At 38.9% G+C, this 10,297-nt stretch overlaps 1 protein-coding gene across 2 annotated transcripts in view; it reads right to left on the bottom strand.

The window, feature by feature from the left end:
* Positions 1-10,297, bottom strand: part of LOC106877889 (carnosine synthase 1) — a 19,688-nt gene that overhangs the window by 8,099 nt on the left and 1,292 nt on the right. The window contains exons 1-6 of one of the 2 annotated variants that reach the window (XM_052974063.1): positions 7,946-8,061; positions 5,446-5,564; positions 4,687-5,065; positions 3,390-3,766; positions 1,845-2,013; positions 368-432 (exon numbers count right to left, since the gene is read on the bottom strand). In XM_052974063.1, coding sequence (XP_052830023.1) covers positions 368-432; positions 1,845-2,013; positions 3,390-3,766; positions 4,687-5,065; positions 5,446-5,541 — 1,086 coding nt within the window. In that variant the 5' untranslated portion in view covers positions 5,542-5,564; positions 7,946-8,061. Of the gene's footprint in view, positions 1-367; positions 433-1,844; positions 2,014-3,389; positions 3,767-4,686; positions 5,066-5,445; positions 5,565-7,945; positions 8,062-10,297 lie in introns of those variants that run through there. The other variant, XM_014926933.2, reaches the window with a different exon arrangement.

The raw sequence follows: 10,297 nt of genomic DNA, 5'->3' as shown, positions 1-10,297 counted from the left end.
TATATATATATATATATATATACACACATCTACATACACACTTAAATAAACACACCAGATGTAAACTCCCTAATATGCATTTTCTTTAAACAAATGATAGTGTGTGATTTGAGTAAGCCTTGGTTTCATCATAGCAAGCCAGGCCTGTATGTATGGGTTCCTTGGCTTAATATTGATTAGCGAGATTAGTAAAAACTAGATAGATTGTTTCAAACTAATTAGATCCTTATTATTAGATCCCCTTGTTGTTTTAATGTTTTGTGGACAATTTGTTTTACATACATGAGGATTCATCAGGTATAGATATTAATATAGATTGGATATTGCTGAAATGTGCCGCAAATGATACAAAGTCAAACAAACAAACCTTTGACATGTGTGGAAGGTCATCTGATGTCCGACATACTGTTGTTCTAATGTGGCAATTATAATCTGTTTCATAATAAATAAATAAATGAAAAATAAATAAAATGAAATAATGCTATTGATTTGGGGGTAGGGGAAATAATTGAAGCTATTGGTTTATAACACAGGCAGAAGGCCACAGATTTGGGCGAGTTAGAGGATAATGGACAATTCGATTATTAACATACGCATATGGTTAGTAAACACTTTCATTTTTTCGGGGTCGATGATACCAGCTGAGCACTGAGATCAATATAACTGACTTACCTCCTTCGACAAAGTTTCACGCCTTGTGCCTATAGTGCAAAGAATTATTATTATTATTATTATTATTCCTTCGTAATACAGTGTAGGTAAAAAATGCACCATACTGCATCTCCAGTATGATTGACTGGTTTGTCCCAAATATTACTCCAGAACTTTCAAGCTTCCTCTGCATTAGGTTTCTCATCTTCAGTACTTCGCTCTCCACTATTTGTCCTTGAAGAATCTAACGTGCTTTCCATACCTTGCTATGCGGGTAGCTTTAGCACATACCATTTACTTGATGGTTTCTATGGTGGTATCAATGTCAAATATAGTTTTCATATTATATTTTTTCTTTAATTTTCGGGTTTTTGTAGGTTTGATAGTCTTGTCAAACTTAAGGTTTTTTAAACATTCTATGTCAGACCTAAGTAGCTTAATTTGGTGTTGAATACGCTCTTGCTAAGAAGGCTTTTTGTGGGAATGTTGTCGTTTTCAAATCTTTTCACCACATAGAATCATTGAGATTTTCGCGGATGCATAGTACAGATGGTTGAGATCTGTAATATTAACATCATTAGCTGAAATTGCATCCTTAAATGCAAGGCGTATTTTACCAATCATTTTCAGATCTTGGTCAGAATTGCGAATTTTGGGGAGAGTATCACGTTCATTCATACTGGTTTCTTTAATTTTCAGCCATTCAATCATGATTTGATTTTTTAGATCATTTTTTTTTGAGACAATACCGTCTCCGAGTTCTCTGCGTGTAAAGATTGCTCGTAACATAGCTTTCTAAGGTAAATAGATCTATATCGAGTACGTGACCCTTTGTGATCCGGTCGATGGCCAATCTGATTTGTATTTTGCTTTGTTAATATTGAGGCATAACGAGCTTCGACGTTAGCATTAGGGGACGGATTTGTCTGTTTAGGGTTAATTGTTTGAGACAACACCCTCTCCGAGTTTTCTGCATGTAAACATTGCTCGTAACGTAGCTTCTTGAGGCTAACAGCTCTGTATTCATCTGTATTTTTTTTTTGTTGATAGATTTATCTCCAAGCATAGTTTTTGTGATATCTTTAAACTTATGAATTGTTCACTCTGTCCTGATGAAGTGCGACAAAACATCAAACATAAACAACTGATGAAATAATAATATAGATGATATTAGACAAAGGTATTGAGTTCACCTTCAGTGACAGGTAAGTTGTTAATGCATTCTTCTAAAATTAGTGCGTCACTTTCTTCTAATCTATGGTAAACTGAAACTGCGGTTTCCACTAATTCTTCCACATTGGGTTCGTTGAAAGACACCAGTTTACTTCCAAACCATGAAAGACCAAAGAGTTTTATAACAAGCTGGAATGAGAAGAAAAATAAAAAGAATAATATATGTTTTAATATATTTTTGGTTTTCATAAAATAAGTACATAAAATAAACACTTTCAATACAGTAACCATAAGAGCATCACAACAAAACACAGCACATACCCAAGGCACACAGAGATGCGCACGGTTGAGAAGTGAAATCACGTTATAAAAATAAGACTACTGAGTAGTAGTAGTAGTAATAATAATAATAATAATAATAATAGCAGAAGTAGTAGCTTCAAATTTTGCCACAAGGGCACCTTGGAGGAGGGTATTAAGTCGATTACATCAACCCCAGTGTTTCACTGGCACTTAATTTATCGACCCCGAAAGGATGAAAGGCAAAGTCGACCTCGGCAGAATTTGAACTCAGAACGTAGCGACGGGCGAAATACCGCTAAGTATTTCGTCCAGTGTGCTAACAATTCTAATATAAGCACAAGGCCTGAAATTTTTTTTTTTTTTTTTTTGGCTGGGGGATAATCTTCCTTACAGTTGGATAGAGGAATGCCTGAAGACGTTCAAATTTTCACCAGTTATCAGGAAGTTTGTATCACAACACCATTAAGCTCTGGAAAACGACTTTAATTCTCAATACGGACACTACAAATATAAACTCTGGACAAGTCAATATTGATTGTGGAATCTTTCAAGGAGTTTCATTATTCTGCTTAGCACCGTTTCCTCTAAGTAAACTCACGGATGAAACAAATTATGGATACAAGTTGTATGGGAAAACAGTTGAGCATTGGGGTCAATGTAATCGATTTATTCGTCCCTCGAAATTGCTGACATTGTGCCAAAATTTGAAACCATTATTGTTGTTGCTGTTGTTGTTGCCGCTGCTGCTACTGATGATGATGATGATGATGATAATGATGATGAGGATGATAACGATATTTGAAAGACATGACTTCGAACCAAAACACTTAAAAGGATTTGGTTGCCGTGGTTATGGTGTCTAATTTAAATGAGCGCTGAGTCAGACATATCTTAGCCGTAACAACTTCAGAATGTGCACTTGCACGCGCTCATTGTGAAATTAACGTATAAGTGGCTGAGTACTCCACAGACTCGCATATGCATAAGGTAGTTCACAGGGAGATTCGGCATGACTACGGTTGTGACAAGGCTGACACTTTGGATCGCAGGTACTATTCATTTTTGTTAGCTAAGTGAACTGGAACAACGTGAAATAAAGTATCTTGCTCAAGGACAAAAATGCGCTGCCAGGAATCGAACTCACGACTTTATGATCGTTAACCGAATACCCTAACTACTAAGCCGCCAGTTAGCTTAAATACGAAGATATGCAAATAAACTTCTGAACGGCATGCATGTATGCTTCTAACGTTTACACTTACCTTACTGAAATTGTGGGTGGCTAAAAACGCTTCGATTTTATCCTTGAAGGTCAACTGCAGTTGTTTGTCGGAAATGTTTTCTGGTATGATTTGGACGGTGATCCGTAGCTCTCTCGTATCCAATACGACGTTAGAATGTTTTATAAATGCCAACGTGGTAGGATAAGGTACGCCAGCCTGGGCAGCCAATGTTCGAGTCAGCAGTTTGTTATCGGTATAATTCAACAGCTTCAATGAACTACTCATAGGACAGTCCAATTCTTGTTCAAGGGCTTCGCCTTCCGTGTGTGCATTTCCAGTGCAGTTGGCCGTGAAGAAATTGACGAAGTACGTCACACGACGTGGCGGTTGATATGTCTCTAGACAAGTGTGGCCTCCTGTTGGGATAGAAGAAGCGAAATTTAATGAGTGATGTTCTTTGTAAGGCATAGTCAAGTCTTCAGGAAGTTTCGTATAGCAATTAGGAGGTCCTGGAGTCCGATCCCACCAAGCGATTTTCTGCATGTCTGTTTTGCATCAGCTCAGACCATCAGAGTAGACAGAAACTGGGTGGAAACCCATCAAATAAACAATAAACTGTGCTTGTAATTCATATGTCATTCTCAGAGCAACATGATACATACACACACACACACACACACACATGTAGTGAAGGTAACGAAGGGAGCCGAAAATATTTCAAATTCTCTAACGGTATTTTTGCTTGTAAAACAGCTTTAAAAAATTACATATTAGAAATAAGTAAAAAAAAAAAACTAAAATTAACTTACAGAAATGAGAATTATAGCCATGTTATAAAAATTAGTTTCAAATTTTGGCACAAATTTCAGGGGAGGAAGTCGATTACATCGATCCCAGAATTCAACTGATACTTATTTAATCTATCTCGCAAGTATGAATGGTAAAGTCGACCCCGTCGGTATTTGAACTGAGAATGTTAAGTCGAAAGAAATGCTGCTAAGCATTGCGTCTTGTACGATTACGATTCTGCCAACTTGTCGCTTTAGTAATATGAGTAGGCGACGGGCTGACAGAATCATTAGCACGCCGGACAAAATGCTTAACGGCATTTCGTCCGTCTTTGCGCTCTAAGTTCAAATTCCGCCGAGGTCGACTTTGCCTTTCATCCTTTCAGAGTCGATAAAAATAAGTGCCAGTTGAAAACTGGGGTCGATGTAACTGACTTTCCCCTCCCCAAAATTATTGGCTTTGAATGACAAAACTTGAAACCAATATAAGAAATGATCATCTCAGGAAACGAGATCAGAAATCTAGATTAGCAGATTAAACAACTTACCTTTATAGAAAGCTATGGCCTTGTTGACGTACAAAGAGAATTTGGAACTTTGTGTAGAAGATGGTTCCTTGCTAAGCCAGGAATCTGAAAGAACCAGAAGCATATTTCCAGGACATTGTTCTCCTCCTTCTAACAGAACACTCAGACATTCAACAGGAGATGATAAAATGGTGATTGAAACCTGTTGATGGGAGAAAGTCTTAACTTTGGATGTTCTGTCTTGCGTCTCTGGAAAACCGGTTTCGAATAATGAATGCTGCAATGCTTTGTAATATTGTCGAGGAATTTCTTCATTATTGCTTGATAAAATTTCAGGAACTTCCCAAGATTCGTAATTCCATAACGGATATGTGTGCTCATCAAAACCTTCAGCATCTTCCTAAAACAGGAATCGAATAAAAGAAAATAAATGGAAAATATAACGAATTTCTCTCTTTTTCTAAACAAACTAACCAACGAGTGAATATCTATATAACTGTTTCTGACCTGTTTTGATTTGTGATACACTGAAAACAAATTACTAGCCCACTTTACATGGAAATATTTATTACTATTAAGTTATAAGTAAATTAATAAATGAATGAATAAACGATTTAAAAAATAAGGCTTATTGAAGGCAGGTTACAAAGACAAGGTAAGATACATCAATTAATTTAGTGATCTTTCATCATTTGTACAGCAGGATATTAGCACTACTAGCAGGGATAGACATATGTTGTGCGCGTGTGTGTTTGCGCTTGAGTGTATGAAAATACTTACCTGTATTTCTTTGTAAACATCCTCTTCTGTCAGCCAACTTGTTGGTGGTTTCTCGGTATCAAAACTATCATTTACAGAATTGGTTACAGCTTCCATCGTTTACTAACAAATAAGATGTCCTGAAGAAAAACATTTGGAGATAGTTTCTGATTTAGTTTCTATGTTTTAAGATGAGGAGGTTAATGGATATCATCAGTCCCAATACTTCCAAAGTAGTTTATTTTATTGACTCTGAAAGCATGAAAGGTGAAGTCAACCTCGGCGGAATTGAACTCAGAACGTAAAGACAGACAAAATGCTGCTAAGCTTTACGTCCAGTGTGCTAACGATTCTGCCAACTCACAACCACCACCACCTGTGAAATGTTGTTTATAAACTTCTATATCTTAGCTATGGTATTCCCAGCTTAGCGACGCTACTCTCAAAAATCTCCTGCCACCCGCCCTTAATTGACTGCCAGCCATATCAACTAGCAGTCCAATCAAACAGCTTGTATTAGTAGACACAAATCCACTCCTCTATTTAATACCGCAGCATCAGCAGCAGCTAAACCAACAGTCGAAATCTACCATCATATTTTGTCTAAAGAAATCGGCGGAGACAGTATTAGGAAAAGCTTCTGTAGTGGTGAGAATCTCGAGGAGAATAACGTAGGTAAAGATCAGCGAATGTGCAACCAGGGTGAAATTGTAGTGAGGAGAGGCCGGCCAATCAATATAATGTAGAAAAACCTGAATTACGAGAGAATATGACTGAAGAACAGAAAAACTTCAGGATAAGATCGAGGATATAATAATTACAAGAATAGAGACCAAGCTGGTGAATTTAAGAAGCTTCGACCGTAACAATGTGAAACTCGCGACCCAAAAAGTTGATGAGATTCTGAAATACATTCTAACGAAAGATCGAACGGAAACAAGGGACTTGATCAGATCCGTTTCAATTTTAGTAGGTGAACTGGTTGGAAAGAAAGAGAAGAAAGTAGACGGAAAGAAGGAGCCATTTTGGAAACGGAGAATTGAAGGCAATATTCTAACTTTGCGTAAAGATCTGAGCCGCATAGACGAGTGGTCCAAAGGGCAACAGAAAACTAAAAGAAAAAAGTGCAAGGGCATATCTTCACATGAAGTACCATGAAGGGTTCAAAACTGTTATTGAAACTCTAAGACAACCTGTGAGAGCAAAAACATTGAAGGTGAAGCGCTACACTGATGGCATATTGCAGTTCCAGCAAAACAAGTTATGGTCAAATACATCTAGAGCAATACCAAACCATAAAATTGGCACTTTAAAATAGTATTTAGCGACAGTGGTGTAATTTTCCTTCAAACTACGAACAAGAGTTTGGATACGTAATACAAATAATTCTTTTTTCCGAAAAGTAAGGCCCTATGTACATCAAATTGTCTTTAAATTAAGTGGCAGCAGAAGAATTATCGTTGAACTTTTAAAAGGTAAGTTTATTGTTGCCTACGGCCTGCTATACGCTTGTTGTTCAAGGGTAGAGAATGGAAACAAGCTATTTGTACTGATCCCGAATGGGAAGACAAAGAATGTTATCATGCAGCTTTGCAATAAGTTCTGAGTCGACAAACCATATCATTGCTTTGATGAAAATTATTCATTGCTTGAAAAATATTGTTCAGGTTTAATAAAATTTAATATGTACTGAATGCATGAAGTGTCATTGTTGGGCCCAAGGCCTAATGAAGAGCCCTCCACAGGAGCTAGCTTATAAGCCACCTTGTGGGGCGGATTTTAAGCTAGTCTGCTATATAGCAAATGTGGCGCACGTACCTTGCCAGTATAGTGCTCGCGGTGTTTCTTTAGGGTTCTTTTTATCAGTCAATCTCACCTATTTTTCCAGCAACTTTTGTTGTGGCTACATGGTATTGACTGTGTAGTCCCTTGTGATTTTCTGTTTGAATTGTTGCAGAGAAAATATTCCAAGGGAACGATATTTTGGAGACAAAGGACTGAGTAAGATGGTCGAGAGGATGCTTGAACGTTGGAGGTAACAGGAGCCATTAGAGTAGCGACAGAAAAGACAGAGAAAGGAGACAGCACACATATGGACCAAATACTGGAGCATGTAAAGTATTTGGACATTTTAATTGTGTTCTTATTTAATTTTCTAATGGGTATTTGCTTAACAAAATTTGGATAATTGAGATGTTTAATAAAACACTGTTCAATAAGGGAAAAAGGAAAAAACGACAGGAAGACAACGAAGACGACGGTGATAAGACGAACACAACGACGGCGACCACGATATCCATAATCAACATCATCATCATCATCATGATCAATTATCACAGCGACGACGACGAGACCCCCCTCCACTTCCTTCCTGAAGCCTCTGAACTGCCGTCTCTAAAACTTATACCTTAACTTGACGCTGACTCCGATAACAAAACGACGACATCGAAGACAACAGCAACGAAGACGATCACGATTATAATAATGATAAAGTGGAGGAGAGAATGCTCGTGAAACTTACCTATTATTTCTGTTTGCTCTTTCTTTTTCTTTTCTAAGCAGGTGTTATTTTTTTTTCCACTTCTGTGATAAGTAAAGACCAGTCGAAGTTAAGAGCTCTTATTGTTGAAGTGCGGCTTGCAGTGAACCTGTTTAGAACTAGTATTTCTTCGCTTTTGTTTCTCCTGGCATTTTTTTTTTTTTATTCATGTACAGTAGTGATTTTATTTTACTTTTATAATCGTCACTCTATTGCCACGCCCTCTGTGTGACGGATTAGTTATGCTGTAAATTCTAATGCACAGACATGCTTTTAGACTGACTCACCTGCACCGATTTCTAGACGGTGAGCTTGTGTAGGCTCCGTTTATGAGGCACGTCTTTCCGCGGCCCGTTTCCTTCATAGGTGAAGAAAAGACCGAGATTGGGCGCCTGGTATCTAACATATCGTCAGGCGCCCACATCCCTCTACCAGTCGGGCAATAGGATCAGTGGATGTTCTGCTTTGGAAATTTATAAAGGATTAGTGACGGGGAGACTCTGGGCACCAACGAAAATGAAATGGCTAGTCTGTTCCGGGAGACTTTCCGGTCGGGAACTATCATGGATAATTTTCAGATAACTTGGCCAAGCAGTGCTACTGGAGTGGGGTGGGGTGAATCAGCTCGAGATAAACGCTACAAGCACGGATGTGATGTCAGAAGGGCTTTCCGAGGCACTCGCAGAGCGACGCAACCGTTCTGAACCCACTTATTCGGTGTCCAGGCATTGCTGACTTGTGGAGTTATGTTGAACAGCTGGTGTCACGTGTGGGACGGATCCGTCTGTCAGCTAAATCCATAACGATGATTGCTCCACCGCCCTCCTTTTAATCGGGCAGGCAAGGTAGTTTCCCTCTGTCTGGTGGCTTTGGCTAAAGAGGTTTTCTGGTGCGCAAGGCTGAAAGGAATGAGGTCAGAAACATTCCTCTTTGGTATAGCCCTCATCGACTGTTTCTAGTTTTACTTGAAATGAAAAGTGAGGGTGGACAGGGAGGTGCTGTTCTCGAGTGTATTTGTGAAAAGGTGGGTGAAAGTTGCGAAAATGGCAAGAGTGGATGGTAGCACTCTCAGTGTAGACCTGTGAGTCGGAGGAAAGGAGTTGGAGAGGACACTCGTCATTGGTATTCAGGGTGACCTCGGATGATGGGGTTCCTCGATTATCCCTAGAGGTCCTCCTGTACTTGGGGGAGGGGGTCGCAAGTACACTATCACTTTTTTTCCTTCCCTATTCTTTTAGTGTCGTATACTAAGTTTTGGTGTAGGAAACAAATATATACGAATGTGCGCAAAGAAGTATACACATCCAGAGTGAGAGACGAAGCGAGAGAAAGAGGGAGACATTACACATATGTGCAAGCGTAATTAGATAATCAGAGTTAGAGACAGAGAGAGAGAAAGATGGGGGGGGGGAGGAAAGCATTAAGTCATCTGATGTCAAATAAGTTAACGTCGAATTGGCGATATCATATAAGTGGCGCCAAAACGACTGCGCCAAGGCAACTCATACCTCCGGTGAGTTTGATGCTTATAATGTTGTGCTTGAACTATAGCAGAAAAGACATAAGCAGAGAAAAATTTCCAAGGGAACGATGTTCTGGAAACAAAAGACAGAGCAAAATAGTCGAGAGGATGCGTGAATTATGGAGGTTGGAGACCAGCCAGTTCTAAGAAACAGGAAACATTAGAGTAACGATAGAAAAGACACAGAAAAGATACACCACGCTTGTGGACCAAATACTGGAGCATGTAAAGTATTTATTCAAATTCGAACCCTTACGATATTTGAAGCTCTTAATTCTATACTAATTTAATGTTTTAATGAGTATTTGCTTAACAGAATTTGGGTAATTAAGTTCAGTAAAACATTATTCAATACATGATAAAGGAGAAAAACGACAGGACGAGCAACGACGCAATTTCAACGTCGAGAAGGACGACGATGGAGCGACAACGACAGGACGAAGACGGCGACCACGATGACCACAATGATGATGATGATGATGGTAATCAGCATTAACATCATCGTCATGATCTATCATCACAGCGACGACGACAAGAAACCCCGCCTCCTGAAGCTTCTGTAGTAAAACTACCTCCCGCCATTAGATACAAACTACTATCGCCATTACATACAATCTTCTCATTTAAATATAAATAAATGCGAGCGTAGTAGAGAACCCATTCCTTGTCCATCACGTGACTGATCATTATTCGAATCGGCAACTTCTTCGAACCGTTCCCGCCAGAACGCAAACTGACCAATCACGGCCCCTAATAAGGTCACGTGATGGAGTAAAATTCTGAAGGCATTTGGAGCCCTCTTAACGCTATAT

The sequence above is a fragment of the Octopus bimaculoides genome, chromosome 17 (assembly GCF_001194135.2).
Source record: "Octopus bimaculoides isolate UCB-OBI-ISO-001 chromosome 17, ASM119413v2, whole genome shotgun sequence".
NCBI lineage: Eukaryota > Metazoa > Mollusca > Cephalopoda > Octopoda > Octopodidae > Octopus > Octopus bimaculoides.
Note: the sequence above shows the minus strand (reverse complement) of the source record. Positions and strands in the feature narration are given on the sequence as shown.